We start from the raw sequence: 26,074 nt of genomic DNA, 5'->3' as shown, positions 1-26,074 counted from the left end.
ATGAGTTCGATCGCCGGTACCAAAAAACAAAAAACAAACCAAACAAACAAACAAAAAAAAAACCCCAGACTGTTTTGCTATGCCCAATGGAGTCTTTGTCCGAATCTCTAGACAGAATGCTGCAGATTCATAAATTACAAATAAAAGCCAATTAAATCTTTTAGAAAACAAAAGAATGTAAGTCAGCACAATGTTTTGCAAAAAGTAATTTGCAAAACCCTTTGACCTAGCAATTTCACTTCTGGAAACACAGCCACAGAAATACCTATTAGAAACATACATGGGCCAGGCATGGTAGTGCAGCACTCAGGAGGCTCAGGCAGGAGTATTGCTGTAAGTTTGAGGCCAGCCTGGACTACATGGCAAGACCTTGTCTCCAAGGAAAAAAAAACCAAACAAAAAAACCCAAACCCAGAGAACTACATAGGGAAACATACATAAGGACATACATAAGAATGTTCAAAGCAACCTTGAAATATCCAAATACTGGAGGCAACCTAGTAAACATCTATCACCAAAAGAAATGTTCAGTAAATCATAGGATATTTATACTACAGAATGCTTTTGAACTGTTTAAAAACATAATGAAGCTGGGCATGGTGGTACACGCCTATAATCCCAACATTGGGAGGCTGAGGCAGGAGGCTTGCTATGAGTTCCAGACCAGCCTGGGCTACAAAATAAGCTCAAGACCAGCCTGAATTGCATATTAAGATCCTGTTTCAAAAAAGACAAAATAAAATAAATACATAATGAAGTAATTCTATATGTAGTATCAAGCAATCATATCTGCAACATACAAGTAAAACAAATATTATGTAAACTGTTTGGACATTTAGTTTACATTTAAAACGTGTATTATTCTTGGAGTTAAAAAAATAAAAATAAAACTACAAGAAGATAAATAAATGCATTGCGTACTGTGTGAAGCTGCTGCAGCAATGTCTACCCTTGCCACGAGACCAAATGGAAAAAAGGTTTCAACTCTTGCTAGCTGCTCCTTTCAGGAGACCTGTCAAAATGATTGACTCCCACCTTCCTGCAGGCACAAAGAAAATTAAAGGATCTTCTCATCACTTTCAACTCTGCTAATTACAAAGTCAACTGTATTGTGCTTCAAGGTGCTCCATCTATTAATTTTAATCTTGATTTTTTTAAATATCAGAAAGTTAGAATTTTTTGAGTCAAGAACACCAAAGAAAAACCTTTAGAGGAAAAAAATTATGCAACTAAAGAACTTGTTTTGTTCCTCTCAACAATTTGTACTTTTTTAAGACTATCATTTGTTCAAGTAAGATGAACACTGATTTGGGCATCCAAAGACTTCAACTCTACTCCTGGTTCTGTCACTAACTAGTGCAAACCACTAGTCTCATAATCACTTGGATTACAAAATGGGAAAAAGTAGAGCAGGGGGACTGGCAGTAATTTTTTTTTTTTTTTTGAGACCAAGTCTCACTATTTAGTTCAGGCTGGCCTTGAACTTATACCAATCCTTGTGCCTCAACCACCCTAGTGCTGGGATTACACATGTGTACCACACATGTGTACCACCACACTCAGCCTCAGCAATGCTTAAAATTCCAAAAATTTATCATTACAACACACAACAATCTAATTTTCATTATATATGAAGAGCTAGGCGTGGTGGCACACACCTGTAATTCCAGCAAGCAGGAAGCTAAGGCAAGAGGAGTGCCATAAGTTCAAGGCCACCCTGAGCCACAAAGTAAGTTCAAGGCCTGGCTGAACTACATAGCAAGACTGTACCTCCAAAAAAAAAAAAAAAAATCTGTAATCCCAGCACTCAGCACTCGAGTAAAGCAGAACTGATACAAATTCAAGGCCAGCCTGGGCTACTTAGTAAATTTAAGGCCAGCCTAAACTACATAGTGATACCCTATCTCAACAACAACAACAACAACAAAACAAAACAGAGAAAAAGCAAAGAAAAGGTCTGTAAGGATACAAACACAGAACCAATGACTACTATAACCTGCAAGGAAACGGAATTCCAGGGAAGACTTTTCTCTGCATTTTCTTTTTTTTTTGGGCCGGGGTGGGTTGGGGGCGGTCCAGGGATCAAACTGATGACCTCATGCTTACCAGGTAGGCACTTACTACACTGAGCTAAATCCCTAGCCCCAGCATTTTATTTCTTACTTGAATATTTACTTGTATAACTGAAATATAGTTTTTAAATAACTAAAAACAGATCTAATCTATAATTATTTTTCAAATGGGAAAAGTGATAAAAATTTCACATACAAATCACATCTAAGAAGCTATTAAGACATACCTGAACATTAATTTTGATAACTGGAAAATTCCATATATATATATACACACACATACACACACACACACACACACACACACATATATATTTTAAAAGACGTAATCCAGGCTTGTCTCAAACTCATGATCCTTCTGCTTTAGGTTCCTGATTGCTGAGTTTATAAATGAACCACACCTGGCTTTTATTGCTTTTTTAACTGTAAAATTTCCACTGTCTCCTTACTTACTACTTATATCTTCAGTTGTTTCTTCAAAGCATGTATTCTTTCAAAATACACTTTCTGAACTACAGTTACCATTCGGCATTGAGCTACATAAAATATTTCTAAATGATTTCTAAGAAACAAACATATGGTTCTGTAGGGTGTTGTGGTACATCCTATAATCCCATTTATTCAAAAACTGAGGTAGGAGGACTGTAAATTCTAGGCCAGCCTCAGCACCTCAGTGAGACCTTTTCACAAAATAAAATTTAAAGAGCTGGGGATATAGCTCAGTGAGAGAGCCCTTCTTATACTCTGTGTGAGCCCCAGGGTTCAATCCCCAGTATGACAACAAAATAAAAGGAAATTAGCCAGGTATGGAAGCACACATCTATAATCTCAGCATTTGGGAGGCTGAGGTAGAAAGATTGCCAAGAACTCACTCTATACAGTACATTCCAGGCCAGCCTGAACTAGAAAGTGAGATTCTGTCTCAAAAACAAAAATAAAAGAAAGGAAGGAAAAACGGAAGGGAGGAAGAGGGACAGAGGAAAGCACCAATATGAGACAATATAAAATGGAACTGTCAACAAAATAGTAAAAAGAATAAACAAGAGCTTAGAAATGTAATAAGACAGAAAGGAAAAAAATATTTCATACCTATTATAAACTAGACAGTATGACAGACTTTATAATTGTTACCTCTCAACACCACTCTGTAAAATTAATCTTATTAAAGAAATCAAGTTTTCCATTATATTTAAACTCAGAACCACTAATACTTTAGCAATTTGGCATAGCAGATGCAACTCAATGGCTTAGCAAGCATTAGGTCTGGGTTCAACCCTCACACCCCTCCAAAGAAGCCCAACAATTATTGTGAGAATTCCAGGTATTGGTGCAGGTGCCTGCATGAAGAAAAAATTAAAAAGTTGAAAAGTAATTTCTCAGCTTAGTAACTGAATTATTTCACAGAACAAAGTTATTTCTTTAGCTTTAAGTACCATTAAGAAAAAAGGTTTACGTTTGGAAAAAAATTTTTAAACTTATAAAACCTTATGTTTGCCAAGTATAAATATCCACCATTCTTTTTTTTTTTTTTCCTTGTCTTTTTCCTTTTTATTGGTACCGGGGATCGAACTCAATCCCCAGCCCCTGCCAAGTATAAATATCAAAGGTACTTGGTAGCTATGTTTCTTAGATGTCCTTTCTAGTATATTGCTTCTTCAACTCAATACCTCTAAAAGGTCTAGTTCAAGTACTTGGTTGACCAACTAGCATATTTGATTTTCACTGTTAGGAAACTAAAGTTCAAAGACATTACATAACTTGCTAATAACACTAGACTAAGCACCCAAACTGAGGCCTAATTAGGAGGCCAATTTTTTCTACCATGATTGAGATAAAGATTTGCCCATGGTTGGTCAGCAAATGGCAGAACCAGAATCCAAACTTAGGCCTTCTAAATTCAGTACCCTCTAATAAACTATGGCATATATGGGGCTGGGGATTTAGCTCAGCGGCATAAGCGCCTGCCTTGCAAGCAGGCAGGCAGTCATGAGTTTGATCCCCGGTACCGATAAAAAGGAAAAAGACAAAAAAAACCCCAACCAACCAAATAACAACAACAAAAAAAAAAAACTATGGCATATATAAGTACTAAAAAGGGCTTTTGGCTTCTTGAAAAAAAAAATAACATAAGGTGACTTATGCAAGGGAGGCTGCCCTTGGCCTTCCAGATGATATGGAAGAACAGTATAAATACTCCTGAATGTCATCAAATATTACCAAAAGAAAAGCATTATAGTACTTGCAAACTTTACTTGCACACAAAGGACTAATATCCTTTACAACCACTGTAATCATCAATCCTTATACCATATAACATCTAGAGGCAGAACTGGTTCTTCTGAGCTTCTAAGAATGTTCCAAATAGAAAATTTATACAAAACAATGCTATATTCTATACATACACAAATCATTCTTTCCTCATTTTCAAAAATTCTGAAGGGAGCCAGGTGTGATGACACACACCTGTAATCCCAGTACTCAGGAGTTTTAGGCAGAAGATAGTCATGAGTTTGAGACTACTCTGGGATACACAGTGAGTTCAAGGCCAACCTGAACTACACACAGAGATTCTGTCTCAAAAACAAACATACAAACAGAAAGTTCTGGAGGGCAATGGAAAGTAAAAAAAAATTAAGATGTGCTACGTACATGTATCAACTCAGCACGATGAATGTAATCACTATGTGTAACACATACTAATATATATTAAGAAAAAAAATACAGAATTAAAAAAATTTATTACAGAGAACTTAAAACATATACAAGCCTGGTATAACGGCATATGCCTATAATCTCAGCACTGTAGGAGGATCCCAAGTATGAACATAGCCTGGGAAATTTAGCATAGCCATGCCTCAAAAAATAAGACAAAATGGCTGAGGATGTAACTCAGTGCAAAGGCTGTAGTCTAAATCCTCAGTACTATGAAAAACATTTTTTTAAATTTTAAAAGCATATATAACAGTAACATAATGAAGCACTACATACCTATCACTCAGCCCCAACACTACCAACCACAGATAATCTTTTCCTCTTTATCAGATTATTTTGAAGCAAACCTCAGGCACTACATCATTTTATCTGTAAACAAGTGCTTATTATAAAACATCCAGTTCAACTTCCAATTATCTAGCCAGGCATGCTAGTGCATGCCTGTAATTCCAGCACTAGGGAGCCTGAGGCAGGAGAATCATTGAGTTTGAGACCAGCCTGGGTTATGATGTGAGCTGAAGGCCAGCCTAAATTGCATAGTGAAACCCTGTCTGAAAAAGGCCAAAAATAATAACAACCCAATTATATTGGTCATACTTTTTCAAGCTTAAAAAAACTGGCATCCAAAAAAGATCTACACAATGAAACTGGTTGATAAATCTTTGGAGCTTTGTTTTGTTTGTTTTTGTTTTTTTTTTGAGTCTGGGTCTATGTATCCAGGCTGGCCTTGAACTATTTGACCAAGGATGGCCTCAAACTCATAGCATTCCTCCCACCTCAGCCTCCAAATAGTTTGAGTACTTTAATTTATAAATTCACTATTTTTTTCTGCTTTGATTTGTTAAAGAAACAACATCATGCTGCCAGGTGTGGTGGCACATGCCTGTAATCCCAGCACTGGAAATGCTAAGGCAGGATTGCTGTTAGTTGAGGCCAGCTTGGGCTACAAAGTGAGTGCAGGGCCAGTCTGAACTGCATAGTGAAACCCTGTCTCAAAAAGACAAAAAACAAAAAAAACACCAAAAAACAAAAAAGAAAAACAGTATTACACACACACACACACACACACACACACACACACACACATATCATAAGATTATAAAAAATATGCATGAGAATGAGAAACACCAAATTCAGGACAGTGGTTACCTTCAGTAGTGGAGAGGGAATGTAAGGAAGCATGGGTAGCTTCAATTCTTTTTCAGTTGAAAAACAGGAATGTCTTTTTATTAAAAGGTCTAGGGAATGGGGGTATACTTCTATGGCAGAGCATTCACTTAGCATGCACAAAGCCCTAGATTCAATCCCCAACAACACCACCACCAAACAAACAAACAAAGTGTTTCTTTTACATATGTGCAGCAATACAACCAGTCTTATTTCTAAAATTTTGTATTTTTCCTAGTATCCATATTCATAAATGCTACAAAAAGAAAAATATACATGGCTACCATAAATGGTAGGATATTAAAATATGGAAAATGAGATAAAATAATTATATATGAGATAATAAACTCTGAAAAAAGAAGAAATAAAATAGACCTTGGTATCAGTAGAACAGATACAAACAAAATTAATAACTATTGAAGGGATGGGGTATAAAATATTTTGAGGAATTACCACTAAGTACCAGTCGTAATAGGCTGAAGTTGATTACTTCATTATTTCATCACACTAATCCTACAGGTAAAACAGTATCAGCTTCAATCCTACCCCTAACTTTTGTTTTGTTTTGTTTTGTTTTTTTGTGGTACAAAGGACCAGACCAAGGGCCCTCACATTGAGCTACATTCTAGCCTTTGTTTTCTTTTTCTTTTTCCTAAAACGGGATCTCACTAAATCACCAGGTTGCCTGGCTGGGCTTCAATTTGTGATTCTATTTCAGGTTCCCAGAATGATGGGATTACAACTGTGTGTCATGATGCCCAGCTTGTTTGGCTTCTTTCTGTAAATGGGTGCCTGAACCCAGAAGGCATGTAGCTTCAACTCCTGCTCTTTTTAAATTTTATTCTGAGATAGGGCTTGCTAAATTGCCAAGCTGTCCTTGAACTTGTGATCCTTCAATCTGTCTTCCATGTAGATGGGATTACAGCTGTGTACCACTGTGCCTAGTTATGTTTTAATTCTTAAAAAAGAGCGGTAAGGCCAGGTGGATGTGGTAATGCATGGCTATCATCCTAACACTTGAGAGACTAAGGCAGGAAAATTGCCTGAGTTCAAGGCCTGAGCTACATACTGACCTCAAGATAAGCCTGCACTACAAAGCTAGACCCAGTCTCAGAACACAAGAGGTCTGGGACATAGCTCAGTGGCGAAAGTGCCTGCCTGACAAGCAAGGTCTTGAGTTCAATTCCTGATACAAAACAAAACAGGGTTATAGTTCAGTAGGAGAGTGCTTGCCTGGCTTCAAAATATCCTTGGTCAGAAACAAATACAACAGAAGATAAAATGGGTCTTAATTATTTTTTTACTTTTTTGTTTTTCGAGACAAGTTTCATTATGTAGCTCAGTCTTTAAACTCGTGGCAGTCCTTCTGCCTCAACTTCTGAAGTGCCAGGATTACACACATGCACCACCATGCCCAGTTTACTTCCTATTTTTATATGCTTAAAATGCTTACTAAAAAATGTTTAAGTTATTAAGTCAGTGAGCAAGATACAATGAATACACTCAAGTCTCAAATGTCCTTCCCCTGTATACTGACTCTCACAGTAAAACACCTCATAAATTATTGCAAAAATTAAATGAAATCCTAACATAAAGCACACTACAGGCATGATCTAAAAGATAAATAAGTGGTACCTATCATTATTTTATCCCACCCCAGTCACATTCCCTGAATCTTAAGCACAGGAATGGAAGGAAAAAAGAGTGCTAAAATGATAGGGAACTTCCCCTAGTCCAGTGATGGCAAAGCTTCTACAAAGATGAGTGCCAAATTGCAATCCAAAACCCACTTATCTGTTGCCAGGTACCAACAATGCAATTAAACCTGAATATTGAGGCTTTTAGTTTAGAAAAAGCAATCACACATTAACATCTTTTGTCTTAAAAGAAAAACAAGTAATATTCCTACCATAGGTTCACCACCACTGCACCTAGTCCTTGGAGATTTAGAAACTGACCAATATGCCTTCCTTAAGCCTGTATTCGAGGAAGTAGTTACTTAACCTAGCATTCCACCATATTGTCTCTCATTAAAGACCAGACTGGACCAGATATGAACTATCAAGCAAATTCTGCAAACTAATGGTACTGAAGTATCCTGTATAAAAGCAATGGACTAAATTTCTGAGGCCTCAGCAACTCAGAAGTCTTTGAACCACAATGCAGATGAGAACACTCATCTGGAAAAAGGGGGATAAATACTGCTAATTGGATCAATTAAAAATCAACCAAGGGGATATTTATGAAACCAATGTACACCTAAAACCCCTAAACTAATGAAAACTGTTACTTCCCAAGGAAGGAAACCCTTGTGATAAAACTGAAGCTCTGAAGTGAAGTTCTCCAAAAGCAGTTTTAGTTTACTTCTCTGCTATTACATCAGCACCTGCTTTTCTTGACACTTGCAGGGTAGGTTCTAGTTAAAATATGGGGACCCCTTTATTTTGAAGGGAGGTATATTTTTTTCCCATTGCCCAATTCTATTATAATTCTCCTCCCCATCCCTGTGTGACCCTATTCTGTCCTTCTACATCTCTCTCACCTGTCCACCCCCTTCTTCACACTTCAGTGTACCACCCCCTCTCTGTTCTCTAACCTCCTGGTTGCAACCCCAGAAACTGATTCTCTATTTTTATCTTACCTCAGAAACCCTATTGCCTTAGAGCACAAAGCCTTTTTATTTAGTCCACTAAAACTGTACCACATCCTCTTTCAAGGCTCTAAAGCCAAAACCATTACCTTGCTAGCTAGGTCTGTTAGTCACAACAGCAAGGACTATTCCCAAAGCACAGGATTTCTCACTGGCCTTTGATTTCCAGTCTCTCCCAAGTACAATAAATATATGAAGCACACAGTTCAAATGGCTGTTACCACGCAGAAAATAGGCCCAACTTTTTTTTTTTTTTTTACATCAAATTGAACTGAAATTATTTTTAAGAATTTTGCAATTCCCTTTGAGATTACTGAAAACACTGTAGGGTGGAATTTCAGCTTTAGGTTAACATTTCACTGTCTGGGTACCAGAGACTCCCCTCCTATACGGGTATAGAGAGCACGCATCACTACGCTGTAGCAACAGGTTTCTTTTTTAAAAGATGTTTTGGGGCTTTTTTGTTTTTAATTTTTAGACGGGTATGGTAAAGCTTGGAGCACATACAACACACACACACACAAACTGGAGGCCAAGTTAGGGCGGCCGGTGGGCAACTGAAATCACTTCTGCGGCCTCTTAACGAGCTCACTCTGGGGTGCCAACTGTCTCCCCTTCACACCTTCCTCGAAGACGGGGAAGAAGGGGGCTCAGGTCCTTGCCAACCACAGTGCTCGGCCTCCCGCAGCTCGCCTTCAGAAACCTGTCGCCGCGAGGCGGCGCAGCCCTCGGGCAGGGCCTTTGCACTTCCCTGCTCCGAGACGAAAATTCCCGCCTCCCCGCAGAAGGTGGGAGAAGCGCGCGCTTCCTTCCCGCCCCTCCCCCCGAGAACGACACCAGCCCTTCGGCTGGCTCCCGAGGAACCCCTCTCCTGAGGGGCTCAGTCACACCCCATCCGACCCTGGGCAGCGCAGGCCGCTCTCCCGGGGTTGGGTCATCTCTCCCTCACCACCGGCGCGCGACCCCGCTACTCCCTAGTAACACCCTCCTGCCGGCGGGCTGGGACTGTGGCATCTCCTGCCCTCTTCCCCTCACAGCGGATAGCACTCCTGGCCTCTCAAGGCCCAGGCAGCCTCCCTTTACGTTTTCCTCAGCGGAGTGAGGGCGTCGCTGGGCCGCCGACGTGGAGGAGGGGGGTCAGGGACACTCCCCCCACAACCACCTCAGGGGCGAGAACCAGCCCTTCTCCCAACAGAGGGCCTTCCTATCCCTCAACGGGGCGTTTGGGGCGCCCACCCCACTGGAGAAGCAACAGGCGCCCCCAACCCCCGCCCTGCAGACGAACGCAGACCGTGTGTCCCTCCCGCTCTTCACCTCCGGAAGCCGGGCCAAGCCTGGGCGAACGACTGCGTCTCACTCCGCCCCCTGCGCCATTTTATCGCCCCCTCCCCGACCTCCCCCACCCCCGAGACGGCCGGGCCAACGCCAGGGGGCGGGCAGAGAAGCAATGATTGGCAAGAAACATCCCCGCCCCTAAGGGAAATGCGCCCAACGCAGACGCTACAACCCCGCCTTCCGCACCGCCCACTCTACCTGCTGGCTCCGCCCTTTCCCGTTTCATCGACCCGCTCGGCTCTCCGTTGCTCCTGACTCTTTCCTAGCTACCGCTAGGCAAAGGCTCTAGACTGAGTAAGCCGAGTGACGAGTTCAGCTGATGCAACCTGACGGGACTCGCGTGACAGTTCCCGGCACGCGGCGGCGGCGGCGACAGAGGAAGGGGCGCAGGTGCCGGTCGAGTGCGGGAAGTAGAGGTGACGGAACCATGGGGGATGCTCCCAGCCCGGAAGAAAAACTACAGCTTATCACCCGGAACTTGCAGGTTGGGCCTCAGGGTTGGAATGTGCGGTCGGGAACTGAGAGCCGTGGGTCCAGTGGTCCTATCCGGTTCTGCCGGGGATTCTGTACCTGGACAGTTCTGAAGAGACTGTAGCTCTCACTATTGTTCAGTCAAGCATCGTTTACCTAGGTGCAGAAATCACAGAGGGCTCACCTCTTGTGTGCAATTACCTCGTGTCGGAGCCAGGCTTTGAGTCATGGATTTCTGCCTTCCTACGTGCTAGGTTTGGTGTTCGGTGCTGGGGATGGGTCAGGGCCTGCCCTCCCAAAGCTGATCTGGAGATGATCAGAGGTTAAAAATGACCCAGAGCCCAAATCATTTCAGTTAAAGTTACGTACTGGAAGTTACTATACGTGAAAGAACATGGAGGGAGGGAAGGATTCCCCTAAGGAAGTAACCTCTGAGCTGCTCCCTGAAGAATATGGATCGATCCTTCACCCTACAGATCTTCCGAACTGCTGGATTTGGAGTTAACCAGCAAAAAAACAGGAACATAGGCGGGTAGGGTAGGGGTTTCAGATAGAAGAATATTGAATTTTTTGTTATGCAGAAATAAGGGAAAGAATTATAGTTGAGAGAAATGGCTAATTTGACTGGAGTAGACTGCTGATAAATAATAATATTTGTATTATTCTTTCCTTTGCCCTCCTTCAGGCCTCCGACTTGTCATGTTTTTGAGCATTTAAATTTAAATAACAAAAGAGGTAATCAGAGACCAAGTCCTGAGGGCCTTTGTAGGCTTTATTTCACTAGCCCAATTTAAAACTGGGTTTAGTCTTGTGTGGTAGCGGTAGCACATACCTGTAATCCCAGCACTCTGGGAAGCTGAGGCAGAAGGATTGCAAATATGAGCCCAATCTAGCAACAATTTAGGACTCTTATCTCAAAATAATAAAGGAATGGGGATGTAGCTAAGAGCAAAGACCCTGGATTCAACTCGCAGAACCACTTTTCTTTAATTACTGTTTTACAGTGTGCAATTCAGTATTCACACAATTGTGCATCCACAATCACTTTCCGATTCCAGAGTATTTTTCATTCTCCACCAAAAACTCGTACCATTAGCAGTGAATTCCCATGACTTTATAGCCAGCCCTGAGAAAACACTAATGTAGTTTCTGTCCCTATGTATTTATTTCCTTATCCTGGCATTTCATAAAACTGGAATCAATACGTGCCCTTTTGTGTCTGACTTCTTTCACTTAGCATGTTTTTTTCCCCAAGATTTGTCCACATTGTTGTATGTATCAGAACTTCCTTCTTTCTATGGCTGAATAATGTTCCAGTGTATCAATATACCCCATTGTGTTTATCTCTTCATCAGCTGATAGGCATTTAAGTTATTCCATTCTCATCTTGATATTTTTTTCGTGGTGTAGTATTAGGGATTGAACCCATGCAAGCATTCTAACACTACGCTACATTCCAGCCCCTTTTACTTCTTTTAGACAGGACCTTGTTGCTAAGTTGGTCAACATGAGATTTTTTTACTTGGTTTCTCTTGACCAGATTTTTTGTTTTTTAGCCTTTCTCCATAAAACAGTACTTGCCAGAGACATGCTGTGTACAAGGGATATGAAATTCACTTGCTCCAATTTTGGAGAATTAGTGATGCAAACTTTCCTTGAGTTGAGAGAACCTCTAAGTGTCCAGATCAGAAGGAGCTGTGAACAATGCAAAATCAGTCACCAGCAGACTTCGAGCACAGAATTTCAAGTCCTGCTAATTAGACAACAGAAACAGTTTTTGCTTGTGATACTTCTTATGGGGGAAGGGGTTGAAACTGTGTAATTGAGGCTGGCTTTGAACTCTTTAATCCTCCTGTCTCAGCCTCCTGAGTGCTGGGCTTAGAGGCCAGCGTCACCACTCTCAGATGCCTTTTTTTTTTTTTTTTTTTTTTTGGTACCAGGATTTAAACTCATGACCTCACACTTGCCAGGCAGGTGCTTACTCCACTGAGCTAAATCCCTGGTCCTATAATTTTTTTAAAAATCATCACTTTGGAGCCAGGGATTTAGCTCAGCGGCATAAGCACCTGCCTTGCTAGTGAGAGGTCATGAGTTTGATCCCTGATACCAATAAAAAATAAAAACCATCACTTTTTTTTTTTTTTTTTTTTTTTTTTTGTCTTTTTCCTTTTTTATCAGTACCGGGGATCAAACTCACGACTGCCTGCTTGCAAGGCAGGCGCTTATGCCACTGAGCTAAATCCCCAGCACTGACCATCACTTTTTCAAAATCATCACTTGAAGAAAATACTTTTATTTTTTCTTTTACTTTAAATTTAAATAACAAAAGAGAGGTAAACTGGGTTTAGAGGTGCACTCCCATAATCCCAGCTCTCAGGAGGTGATGCAGGAGATCATTGTGAGTTGGAGACCTGCCTGTATTATAAAGTGAACTCTAGACTAGCCTGAACTGCATAGGAAACCATGTCTCAAAACAACAGAGAGAGAGAGAAAGAGAAAGACAGGTAGGCAGAGATAAGTTATGGGAGCCTTTATGGGCTTTATTCCATGAGCCCAGTTTAAAATTTGGCTTAAATAAGCATGGTAAAAATACTTTTATCAGGAGCATCCTGGCCTAATTAGGTAATCCCAACATCTCGGGAAAAAGGTAATTAGTTTTAAACCAGGCTTGGCCTGGCAGTACACATTGTAGTTCCAGCTCCTCAAGAGAATGAGGCAGAAAATCACTGTAGCCAAAAGTTTGAGACAACATGCTAGAGAAAGCGGGGCAACAAAGCCAGGCCTTCTCAAAAAACTAAACAAAGATTTTAAACAAGTGAATAAGTTAACCTGGTTTTGAGTTTTAAAGAAGATCCCTCTGGCTGTCTTTTAGAAAATGGATTAGAAGGGGCAAGGGTAGATATCACAGATTTGCTAAGACACTATTTCAGTCACATAGTGTGTTCTCATGGTGACCTGGATTAGGGTGATGATACAGAGACAGAAATGGAGGAGTATTTAGGAACTGTTCTGGAGTAACTGAAGCAATTTGCTGAATACCATGTAATGACCTAGGAGTGAAATTATAAATGAAAAAGATGATTGGGACATGAAGTAGGAAGGCAAGAGCGTAAGTTTAATTTTGAAAGCGTTTGGTTGTTTTTTTGTTTTTTGAGACAGGGCCTTGCTATATAGTTTAGACTGGCCTTGAACTCATGGTGATTTTATGTTTTATCCTCCCAAGTGTTGGGATTATAGGCATGTGCCACTGTGCCCAGCCCAATGTGTTGGGTATGAAGTATTAGGTTGATAATAAGTATGTGATTCTATATACAGATGTGAGCAGGAGATTTGAGAATTAGTAGCTCATGAGTAATAATTAAAGCAAATGATAAGTAGGAAAAATGTTCAATAAAAAAGACTAGGTCCCAAAGTTTGCTAATATTTAATGATTAGGATTTAATGATTAGGAAGAAGAATCATCAATACATCAATGCTATCAGAGCAGAGGGAAACAAGAACAAAATAAGGAAACAAAAAAAAAAAAAAAGAAGAGCGTTTCTGGGAGAAAATGATGACTAAAATGTGTTTGTTTAAGGATTATGGATGTATTTTGGTGGAAGAACACTTGTCCAGCATGCAGAAAGGCTTGAATTTAGGGCCAGGGATTTAGCTCAGCAGCATAACACCTGCCTGGCAAGCATGAGGTCATGAGTTTGATTCCCAGTATCAAAAAAAAAAGTCTTGAATTCAGTCTCCGGCAAAACACACACACACACACACACACACACACAGAGTATTCATTCAAGTTAGACTCTGATCTGATCTTCACAAGAATAAGGATTGTATGGTGTTGTGCTTACAGGGAATGGGAAGTAGAGGAGTGGAGACAAGAAGAGGAAAGTTGGCAATGAAAGGAAGGAAAGTGGGCTAGATGTAAGCAGAGGCTAGGATTCTGGTAGGGACATGCCCCTGTCTCCTTCCATCTGTGTCACTTCACAGGAGGGGCACCAACCATAGTGTCCTTGTGGATTGGTGCTCAGCACTGAGAACATGGCTGGCTTCCCTGCTGGCTCTGAGCCTGGACCCCTCTGACACATGGCTTTCTTTCCCTTGTCATAGGATATAAAGGATGTGGAAGGGGCCACACCAGCATTAATGCACCTTTTCTGCTTCCACAACAGGAGGTTCTAGGGGAAGAGAAACTAAAGGAGATACTGAAGGAACGAGAACTTAAAATTTACTGGGGGACGGCAACCACAGGCAGGCCACACGTGGCTTACTTCGTGCCCATGTCCAAGATTGCTGACTTCTTGAAGGCTGGATGTGAGGTAAGACCTCATGGTGACAACTAAGCATTTACCCTTGGAGAAAGAAAAGGAGAACTTTAACAAGGGTGGGCCAGGGGTATACAAAGCTATGGGAGAAGAGGTATGGTTTAATGTACTAGAAAAAATTGACACCTTGGTGGTCCCTTGTCCCTTACATCCAGGTAACCATTCTATTTGCGGACCTTCATGCATACCTGGATAACATGAAAGCCCCGTGGGAACTTCTAGAACTCAGAACCAGTTTCTATGAGAACGTGATCAAAGCAATGTTGGAGAGCATTGGCGTGCCGTTGGAGAAGCTGAAGTTCATCAAAGGCACTGATTACCAGCTCAGCAAGTAGGTACTTGATCTTCTACTACCCTTCTCCTAGATCCGGTGCTTCTACCTAATTAAGGCTTGTGGAGTTCAGGCACTCTAAATTTAGATTACAAGCTGTTTGGCATTATCTGTTGAGAACAAAAACATATATACCCTTTGTTCTTTAATTCATCTGCCAAAAGAAACTGTCTAGTAATTGTCCAAGTACTGTTCTGTTTGCTGGAGATATAAAAAGGGTGTTTAAAAAATATATAGTGAATGTTTAATTTTGAACATTGTATCTGGGCGTGGTGATAGACCCCTGTAATTCCAGCATTTGAGGGGCTGAGACAGGAGGATTGCCAGGAGTTGAAGGCCAGCCTGAACTGCATTGTGAGTTCAAGACCAGCCTAAACTATGTAATAAAATCCTGTTGAAAAAAAAATTATATTGCAGTAAAAGACACATTGCCAGTAATCCCCTTTGAAATGCTCCCCCTCACTTTTGAATACCTTTATCTATCATTCTTACCAATTTCTGAAGCGGTTCTGTAAATCCTCTTTCATGAGTGTCTTCAAAATGAGTGTGATCAAAAGTGGGGGAAATACTGCTGCCTAGAAAGGCGGGGTCAAAAAAATATTAGTGGATCCTCATTCACCTTATTTACTAAATCTGACACAGCAAATTTTGGCTCTTCCCCCAAATCAGAATGATCATAATATTTGACCAGAATGACAATAAATATTTTGGATCAATTCAAGACATTGAGGCAGCCATGACAATACTGATGAAGCACTTACAGAATGATTTTCAGAATGTGACAAGAAGAATAGGATAAGTGTTCAAAACGAGGGATTAACAGTGATGTGTCTTTTACTACAATAATTTTTAAAAATTGAGGCCAGAGGTTTAGCTCAGTGGCTCAAACGCTTGCCTGGTAAGCGCAAGGTTGTGAATTCGATCCCTGGTATGACACACACACACACACACACACACACACACACAAAATAATAATAATTTTTAAAAATCTTTTAAACACTCTGTATTTCTTTTATCACACCTCATACATATAACCAAAACAAAAGCCTTTGGCCTTGTATGTGGTGAGTGATCCAGCCTCCTTTTCTCTTCTGACCTCAGAAAGTAATGATGAAAGAAATTTGAAAGACATTTCATACCTCCCCAACAGTTTGTTTGAGGGGGAAGGTACTGGGAATTGAACTCAAGGCCTTGAGATTGCCAGGCAGGCACTTGTGCTGCTGAGCTATATTCTTGGCCCATAATTGTTTATTTTTTGAGTTTGTTTGTTCACTTTCTTGAACAATTTTTAGTGCTTTCCTCACTCCCTGTCCCCCAACACCCCTGTGCTACGGCAGGAACCAAGGACCTTGCAGATACAGTACGAGGCAGGCACACTATCTGTGAGCCATACCCAACTGTATATTTGTTATATACCCGAGTCATACACCTACTGTATATTTGTTATTTGAGTAATCCCCATACTGCCTCATAGTCTCCATATTTAAAAAATGTTAAACCTGGGGCTGGGGATTTAGCTCAGCGGCATAAGCGCCTGCCTTGTAAGCAGGCAGTCGTGAGTTCAATCCCTGGTACCAATAAAAAAGAAAAAGACAAAAAAAAAAAAAATGGTAAACCTTCATAACCTACATTCTATATGTTATTCTCCTAGTCACTATTTTTATTTGTTTGTTGGGTTTTTTTGTTTGTTTGTTTTATTTGGATTTGGGGGGTTGTTTTGTTTTTATTTTTTGCTTGTTTTGTTTTTTGAGACAGAGTCTTGCTTTATAGCTCAACCTGGTCTTGACCTCACTATGTAATCTAGGCTGACCTTGAACATGGGAGAGTCCTCCTGTCTCAGCTCCCTAGTGCTGAGATTACTCTCCCCATCACTTTTGCATCAAAACCCTCAGAACAACTTTTTAAAGCAAGCATTATTCTATCATATCTTGTGGATAAAAAAAAAATAGATTCACAATTTCCCAAGTTCATGCATCTAGTAAGTAAATAAATTAGAATATGAACCCAGATCTCTCACTTACTAGTAATTTTTCTTTTTACTTCATCAAATAGTTTCTTAGCCAGGTGTGATGGCTCACACCTGTAATCCCAGCACTCAGGAGTGTGAGGTGGGAGGATCCTTGCGAGTTTGAGACCAGCCTGGGCTACAACATGAGCTCAAGGCCAGCCTGAACTGCATAGCAAGACCCCGTCTCAAAAAGGACCATTAAGGGAAGTGTTCTGCATAGCAAGACCCCGTCTCAAAAAACAAACAAATATATATATATATATATATATATATATATATATATATTTTTTTTTTTTTTTTTTTTTTTTTTTTTTACTGGGGATGGAACTCACAAACCTCATGCTTGCCAAGCAGGCACTTATGCCACTGACCTAAATCCCCAGCCCACAAATACAGTTTCTTTTATTGTTTCTTTTGATGGATGTTTAGTGTTTGATGATGTTGTTTTTGATCATCCACCACCATCCCCAGTGAAATCCTGGGGTCTTAAATGTTAGGCAAGTGCTCTCATTGATGCTCTATGTATCATCCCAAGGCCTTTGTGTTTTTTTGTTTTTGAAACAGGGTCTTGCTAAATTATCTAGGCTACCTTTCAATTCACAATCCTTTTGCCTTAGTCTTCCAAATAGCTGGGATACAGGCATGCACAATATGCCCAGCTCAACATTTACAGTCTTAAATAAAACATTTTAATGTAAAGAAACCACTATTATATGGTAATGCATCTTATGGCTGATGTGTTCTTCTTTCAACCCAGAAAGATTTACAAGGTAGAGAGTTAAGAGATAGATGAGCAAAAGCATTTATTATAGAGTAGAAGTAGAGAGCTGCCAATACCAAGAGGACCTAAGCAGATTGCCACGGGTCTTTATCTAGGGGTTTTTATACACAAAAATGTCTCGGATCACTCTGGGTCACATTGAGATCAGCCTATGAAGTTACAAGCAGGAAAGTTTGACTTAGAAGCATGCATACAGAAACTCAGATGTGTAGCAAGCATACTTCTGCAAGCACCATTTTTAACTTTTCTAAAATTATCAGCACAAACAACAAAAGCACTCTTTGGAAAGATATGAATGGAGACTTGTTGCTATCATCTTGTTTTTATCACATTCTTGGACAGGAGGACCCTGCTAATCTAACATGGGACTGTTGTTTATTGGGCCATCAGAGCCCTGGCCTTGGCCGTTGTGTTCCCATCCTGGGGCCTGGGTTTTAATTAGGTCTCAGTCCCAGGCTTCATCTTATCTTGTCCTTCACTGGGTCATCCTGACTCCCTCTGGACTTGGCTTTTCCCCAGCTGCCTGTTCTGCCTACTACACTTCCTCTGCTTAGAACACTTCCCCTAATGGGCTGGCATCACTCTGGAAAGTCTTCTCACCCCCAGCCATTTGGGACTCTGCTCACCCCCAGCATTTGCTAATACACATTGTATTTTATCAGAATTGATTGTTTAATCACTATTGTTTGTGTCATTTCATGGTAACAGGTAAATTAAGTTATCTAAATTAAAGTAAGCTTTAAGAAAAAGAAACCTAAGCCCAAATGCACATGTGCAGAGAGCTCCTGGTTCATCTCCTCCAGGTCATCTGTGCCCTCCCTGTTTCAGTAAACTGCATTCTACATGCTAGGTTTATAAAAGTAAATTAAAACACAAGGCCCTATCCTATGGTAAACAAACAGTTGCATTTTATATATTTGAGTATGAGTATAAGCGTGTGTGTGTGTGTGTGTGTAAAATAGTGGCAGGTACTATAAAGTAGGGAGCAGGGAGAAAATGTTTGCAGACAGTAGACATAAGTGCCTGCCTTGCAAGCAGGCAGTCGTGAGTTCGATCCCTGTACCGATAAAAATGAAAAAAAAAAGGGGGGGGAGTTAGTATTTAAAGAGAATGTTAGGGGAAACATCTCTGATAAGATCACTAGGCAGAAAGCTGGGCGTGGTAGTACAGGCCTGTAATCCCAGACTCAAAGGGCCTGCATCAGAGCAGCATAAATTCAAGCCCAGCCTGGTCAACTCAGTGACTTCTAAGTATGTATTGAGTTCTTAATGATGCCAGACCTATTCTAGGCACTGCTGTTATAACTGAGTAGCACAGCCAAGGTTATTATTTTCCTAGAACTTAGCAGCATTCAGGGTATGGGAAAGTGGGATAAATAAATAAAGCTGTTTTACTTCAGGTTCACTTGACCTTTCTTTTATATACAAAAGTGACTTTAGAGACAGATGACTTTGTAATGAGTGCTTGGCTGTACTTCTTTCCAACCACAGCAATGATAGATAAAAGGAGATAGCCAGGCTCAAAAACAAATTGGATATTTCTGTGGGAAAAAACAGATCTGAAATGTAAATTGATAAGTTGGGCTAACATTAGAGATCTGCTGGGTTCCAGTCTGTAAGTGAGCAATAGAGGTAAACCAAGCTCACTGTAAAAGTCAGAAAATAAAGTAGAGCTTTCCCCTTTCCTCATCTGAAGGAAGGGAGAGCCAGAGAGTGGGGGCACTACTGGCAACTCATCTGGATAGATCTTAAGTACTTTTATCAGACTTCAGTTTACAGAGACCTAAAATATACACACACCTTTGAACCACTCTCCAACCACTTTGGCAGTATATCCCTGATAATGACAAAATGATATAAGCTCTAAAAATGCCAAGAAATAACATCCACTTGTTTAAAAAAAAAAAAAGCCAGGCAGAATGGTGCATGTCTGTAATCCCAGCTACTTAGAAGGCAGCAGCAGGATTGCAAGTTAGAGGCCAACTTAGGCGATTTAGCAAGACCCTAGAACAGAAGAGTACTGAGGATGTAGCTCAGTGGTAGAATGTTGATGAAGGGTGAGTTAAGCATGTAGGTTGATTAGTAGAGCATTTATCTAGCATATACGAGGCCCTGGATTTGATCCCAGCAATATATACAAAAGGACTTTGCAAGACAGAGATAGAAATGAAATATAAACATATAGAAATAAAAGAATCATTTAGAAACCTTAAAAGGATCAATTCCAGTCATGGGGGCAGTGAGGACAAATCTTAAATATCGTTAAAGGAAAAAATTATAGTGGGACTGGTGGCCCACACCTGTAATCTCAGCACTTGGGAGGCTGGGGCAGGAGGATTTCCACAAGGCAATCCAGGAATACATAGCAAGACCCTACCTCAAGAACAAAAAGAGGGGCCAGGGATTTAGCTCTGTAGCATAAGTACCTCCCTGGCAGCACAAGGTTGTGAGTTCGACCCAAAAAAAAAAAGAGGTGATACTAAGAAATTCATCTAGAATGCAGTTCAGCAAAATGGACAGAACAAATACATAAGAGTTGTTGAAATATAGATAAGGACTTTTGTTACCAGCAGACAAAGTACCATAACCTACCTTCCTGTTGAAGACAACTAAAAATGCTAGATAAAATATTTCTGACCTAAATCTATCAATGATTTAACAAACTAGTAAGGAATACTCAGTGGCCAGAGACAAAGCGACTATGGGAATACAAAGAGATACTTAATTCAATTAATCTAATGTATAGAGAACCCTTCAGATCCACAAATTCAGCCAAACTCAGATCAAAATATTTTTTAAAAAATTGTAATTGGACATGATAGTGCACACTGTAATCCTAATGACCCAAGAGCTAAAGCTAATTCAAGGCCAGCCTGGGCATCTTAGTAAGACTCTGTCTCAAAATAAAAAGAAACAAGGATATATATATAGCTCAGTGGTAGAGTTTTTGCCTAGTACAGGTTCAATCCACAGTATCACCACTAAAAGAAGTATTTGCATCTGTATTGAACCTCAGTACCTGCAGGGGATTGGTTTCAGAAATTCCTGTGGTTACCAAAATCTACAGATGCTTAAATCCCTTGTATTAAATGGTATAGTGTATATATATATAACCTTGGCCAGTGATAGTGAACCTTTTAAAGATGAGCTCCCAAACTGCAACCAAAAACCCACTTATTTATTGTGAAGTGCCAGTACTGCAATTAAACCTGAATACTGAGGTTTTACTGTAGAAAAAATAGCTTCTACATTAATATCTTTTGTCTCAAAGGAAAAACAAATATCACATATGCTGTAGTTCACCAGCACTGACCTAGGCAAATCCATTCATATACTTTAATCCTCTCATGGTTGCTTATAAAACCTAATATAATGTAAAGGCTATGTAAATAGTTTTTATAGTATATTATTTTGGGAACAATAAGAGAGTGTACATTTCAGAGCAGTAGGAAATTTTTTTCTAAATATTTTTTAATGTAGATTGAATCCATAGAGGCAAGACTCACAAATATGGAGGGCTGACTCTATTAAATATAAGTAATCTAAAGATGATTTAAACTGTAGAATATATGTAAGTTTTTATTTCAGAGATGAACTTGAGCATCTGTGACTTTCCATATCCACAAGAGTTTAAGGGACCAATTCTCTCACGATATCAAGAGATGACTGTTCCTTAAAATAACTGTTAAAATTAAGACTTAGTGGGGCTGGAGTACAACTTAGTAATAGAGCATGTGCTTGATGTATGCAAGGCCCTAGGTTCAATCCTTGACCCTCCCCTATAAAAGAAAATGATTACTTTCCCGTATTATATTTCAAAAATTACAGAATCAATTGTTTTTTAAAAGTCAATCTAGTATAAAAAAAAAAGACTTAAACTAGGTTCAGTATTCTCAAGAAACAACCCAAATGACTGGGAGGCATATGAAAGAAAGAATAATAACTTCCTTGGTTTTTATTCAAAGAAATACAGATTAAAGCCATGGTTAATAAAAAAATTCTATGCTCACCAAATTAGCAGATTTACAATAATGACAAAATAATAAAATTGATAAAAGTAACTTTAGTTTGGGCTGGGCATGTAGCTTAGTGGCATAAGTGCCTGCCTGGTAAGTGCAAGGTCCTGAGTTCAATTTCCAGTACCGCCCCTCCAATCACATTAGTTTGATAAAAACCACTTTCATTTGATATTACCTAATACATTCAAGATGTAAATTCTCTATAATCTGGAAATTCTAGAACAGATATAGATTACATGTGTATACTGTGGTAAACATTTAAGAATATAACACATTATTTAGAATTATGAACATAATATAAAATCGGAAAGAAGCCAGATGCAGTGGCTCACACCCATTATCCCAGCTACCCAGAAGGCTGAAGCCAGGGGATTGCAAATTCAAGACCAGCCTAGACAGTTTAAGGCTGGGAACAATTTAATGCTCAGTAGCCTGTGATTTCAATCTCCAATACTGCCTAAGGGAACATAGAAACTTACTCAGTGATGAGTACTTGCCTACTGTGCGTGAGGTCCTGGGTTCAATCACTAGCACCACACTCACATGAAACAGAAAGGAAGCACCATGTAGCACCATGTTGAGGGTAGTAGTTACTCTGAAGAAATAGAGTTAGGTGGGATCATGAAAGGGCAACTTAGAAGCTTCAGGAGTAATTGTTATGTACTTTTTTTTAATAAACTTGGTGACGGATACAATATTTAAGGTTTTTTTAAAGGCATGGCAGATAGATTGAGAAATTGTGGTGTTCAGTAGGCATTCCTGAAGAAGAGAACAGAGGGGAATGATAGAGAAGCAATACATTGAAGGCTAATAGAAATTTTTTTTTTTTTTTTTTTTTTTTTAAAAACATGGTCTCTCTGTGTACCTCAGACTGGCTATAAACTCACTATGTAGCCCCGGCTAAGCTCAAAATCACAGCAATTCTCCTGCCTCCACCTCCCAGGAAATGGGATTACAGGTGTGCGCCACCACATCTAGCAGAACATGTTTTTAAGCAGCAAAGAAAATTACCTAACATTGTCTTTTAAAAGCAAAAAAAATACTGTTTTAGATGAGCAATAGATCACTCACATTTTAGAAGCTACTAAGTAGTGTTCTCTTGAATGTCTTAAGATCAGGAAGTGATTACCCTGGAAGACTGAGGCCCAGTCTCACAGTTGCCCCCTCCTCCTTTCCTCTTCAGAGAGTACACACTGGATGTGTACAGACTGTCCTCCATGGTCACACAACACGATGCCAAGAAGGCTGGAGCCGAGGTTGTAAAGCAAGTGGAGCACCCTTTGCTGAGTGGCCTGTTGTACCCTGGACTGCAGGTACTCAAGGGATGGAGGAGACCCAGTTACCTCTCTGCTCTAACTCCAACTGCAGGACACGAACCTAGCAACCCCAGCTGAACTGGTGCTCTTGCTATTCTCTTCCCCAAACTAGGCTTTCTTCTGTCCCCCTCTTTTTCCTCCTCCCTACCTTCCTGGAATGTTCTTTTACTTGATTGTAAGTTCTTCCATCTCTTCTTTAAGACATTGCTCATCTCACACATCTTTATGTTGAGCATAACCTTTTTGGTTTTTGAGACAGCATTTCACCTAAGGCCTCAGATTTGCTATATAGCATAGATTGGCCTTGAACTTGGAACCTGCCTGCCTCAGCTTCCTGAGTGCTGGGATTATAGCCATGTAGCATTGTGCCCTGCTAATCATAATCTCTTAATTTAAAAAAAGTGAATATTTTAAAAAAGTGAAAATAAATTGATGTGTGAAAATAAATCTTAGCCATGATTCTATTTTGCATTAAACAAAACAATTGTATCACATTTCGTGGAGATTTGTATTTGTACAGGCAAGGACAAAGACAGAAAAATACAAAGCAAGGTGTTGATTCCAGTTACCTCAGGAAAGTGAAATGAAAATGTAAATACATTAAACTTTTTTTTACATCTCTATAATGTTTGCTATTAAAAAAAAAAAAATCTCCCCTTGCAACCTCAGAGATCTTTGCCAACATTACAGCTGGAAACATTCTAGATCTGTACTATACTATGTGGTAGTCCCTACCCTTAGTCATATGGGACTACTCCAAGAAATTAAGGCTTTAGTTGAGTGAGGTGGTATGTGCACCTGTAGTGATAGTTACTGGAGAGACTGAGGCAGGAGGATTATTTGAGCCCAGGAGGATGAGGACAGCCTGGGCTACATATCAATACCCAGGCTCCAAAAAAAGTTAAACATTTCGTCTTTCAGTCACATTGAAGCTATATGTCAAGTTCTTTGCAGCCACACATACATAGCTGGTGACTGTTATCTCAGCACAGATATACAACATATTCATCATCACCAAAAGGTCTGTTGGACAGTGCTATTCTCATTTGTTCAGTCTTCTCTGTTCTCCATCTCTTTCCTCTTCTCTCTCCCCACCCTCAGCCAATATGCATTAAATTTTATCAGTTCTTCTTCTTAAATTTCTTCTTGTTCTACATCTCTACTGCCTTGATTCATTGATATTTTTCAGTTAGATTCTCAGAAAAATCTAGTAATGTTATCTCCAACTATAGGCCTCTAGTTCATGTCCTGCCGGTATCATATCATCAGTGTGATCTTTCTGCCGTGCTGGTTATGTTTCTCCCCACCTTGAAACTTTTCACTAACCAGGATAACATGAAGCACCCTACCACTGACACTTCATGGTCTTACCTACTTTTCTTTCTTTCTTTTTTTTTTCCACTTACCTCCTTTTCTCACCTCTTCACTCACCATTTCCATATCTCTTGAAGTTTGTGCTTCTACAGACTGACTCACTCATAATTTCCCTAAACATTTCACACCTCTGTGCCTTCTCACATTGTTTCCTCTTCATGGTCAAAAACATCTATATGTTCCTTAAAGTAAGCTCAGCCCACAGGCTAATTCTAGGGAGCCTTTTCGCACAGCCATCTCAGTAGAGAGGTAATTGCTGCTTCTTTCATGTTGCCACTGATCCTTGCCCGAACATCCAGGGTAGCCATTAGCACACTGCCAAAATGGTCTGTTTAAATAGCTCTCAAAGTAGATTATTGGGCTTCTTGAAGGGAGACCCTAGGTCTGATTCATTTGTGTATCTGCTGGGCTGGCAACAGGCCTGGCATATAGTGACGAGCGCTGTTGCTTTCATATTTTTCTCAGCTCTGGCAGGACGAACTTACCTTTCATGTGTGTGCTGTGGGTCAACCCAGGGCCTTATGCATGTGAAGCACAATATCACTGAGCTACACCTGCAGCCTCAGGACTTCATGCTGTTCATTTGACCTGTGTCACAGTGTGTTTTTTGTTTTTTGGGGTTTTTTGTTTTGTTTTGGTTTGGCTTTTTTTGTCTTTTTCCTTTTTATCGGTACCGGGGATCGAACTCACAACTGCCTGCTTCCAAGGCAGACACTTACGCCGCTGAGCTAAACCTCCAGCCCCCACAGTGTGTTTTTTTGCAGTGGTACCTTTGACATGTCTTGGTTTATCTTTTCCTTCCCTTCCTCCATACTAGATTAGGAGCATCCTGAGAACAAAGGTTACTCTTCATATGTTTTTATCCCATGACATCCTCATGGAGTAGTGTTTACTACAAGTACCCAGCAACTATTTATGCAGCTGCTGAGGCTAAAAACAGTGGCTCAGTGCTGTTTGTTTTCTTCCTGGTTCTCACTTCTGAAAAATCTAGGATTTGACAGTTTCTGATTTCTCAGACCATATGGAACATTATAGCAGATGGTTATGCTTATATGTTTCTTTCCACAGGCTTTGGATGAAGAGTATTTAAAAGTGGATGCCCAATTTGGAGGTATTGATCAGAGAAAGATATTCACCTTTTCTGAGAAGGTTAGTATCCTCTGTTTCCTGTCTGTTTTCATTGAGCTTCAGAGATATGCATCTAAGTGTATTGAACTACAATGTACCAATTCCACCAGTCATAATCATACTGTAGGGTAGATAGTATTTCCCTTGTTCTGCAGATGAGAAGAATGATGGTAGAAGAAAACAAAAGTTGTCTGGTATCCTCCAGTTAGTAATTGAGCCAGATTACTACCCAAATATGCCTCCAAAGCCCATGTCCTGGCTTCCGGAGAAAGCTGACCTATTACCTGTTGGATTTGCTTCCTTTCTAGTAGCTCAGCTTTCCAGGGAGAGTCACTGCTAGCCAGAACTATTGTTCGTCCCCAGAGTATTTGGTCTCCACTGTCCTGTGTCTTATA

At 40.1% G+C, this 26,074-nt stretch overlaps 2 protein-coding genes across 4 annotated transcripts in view; one reads left to right on the top strand and one right to left on the bottom strand.

The window, feature by feature from the left end:
• S100pbp (S100P binding protein) overlaps window positions 1-10,272 on the bottom strand; it is a 38,771-nt gene extending 28,499 nt beyond the window's left edge. Inside the window, exon 1 of one of the 3 annotated variants that reach the window (XM_003471075.5) lies at window positions 10,135-10,272. In XM_003471075.5, the coding sequence (XP_003471123.2) occupies window positions 10,135-10,162 (28 nt within the window). In that variant the 5' untranslated portion in view covers window positions 10,163-10,272. Of the gene's footprint in view, window positions 1-921; window positions 5,864-9,915; window positions 10,026-10,134 lie in introns of those variants that run through there. The other 2 variants (XM_013153899.3, XM_063235995.1) reach the window with 2 other exon arrangements.
• Window positions 10,237-26,074, top strand: part of Yars1 (tyrosyl-tRNA synthetase 1) — a 31,200-nt gene continuing 15,362 nt past the window's right edge. Inside the window, exons 1-5 of the mRNA XM_003471134.5 lie at window positions 10,237-10,420; window positions 14,571-14,717; window positions 14,879-15,054; window positions 23,045-23,174; window positions 25,620-25,700. Coding sequence (XP_003471182.1) covers window positions 10,256-10,420; window positions 14,571-14,717; window positions 14,879-15,054; window positions 23,045-23,174; window positions 25,620-25,700 — 699 coding nt within the window. The 5' untranslated portion in view covers window positions 10,237-10,255. The remainder of the gene's footprint in view (window positions 10,421-14,570; window positions 14,718-14,878; window positions 15,055-23,044; window positions 23,175-25,619; window positions 25,701-26,074) is intronic.

Source organism: Cavia porcellus, unplaced genomic scaffold, assembly GCF_034190915.1.
Source record: "Cavia porcellus strain 051 isolate PalLab524CR breed Dunkin Hartley unplaced genomic scaffold, mCavPor4.1 scaffold_25, whole genome shotgun sequence".
NCBI lineage: Eukaryota > Metazoa > Chordata > Mammalia > Rodentia > Caviidae > Cavia > Cavia porcellus.
Note: the sequence above shows the minus strand (reverse complement) of the source record. Positions and strands in the feature narration are given on the sequence as shown.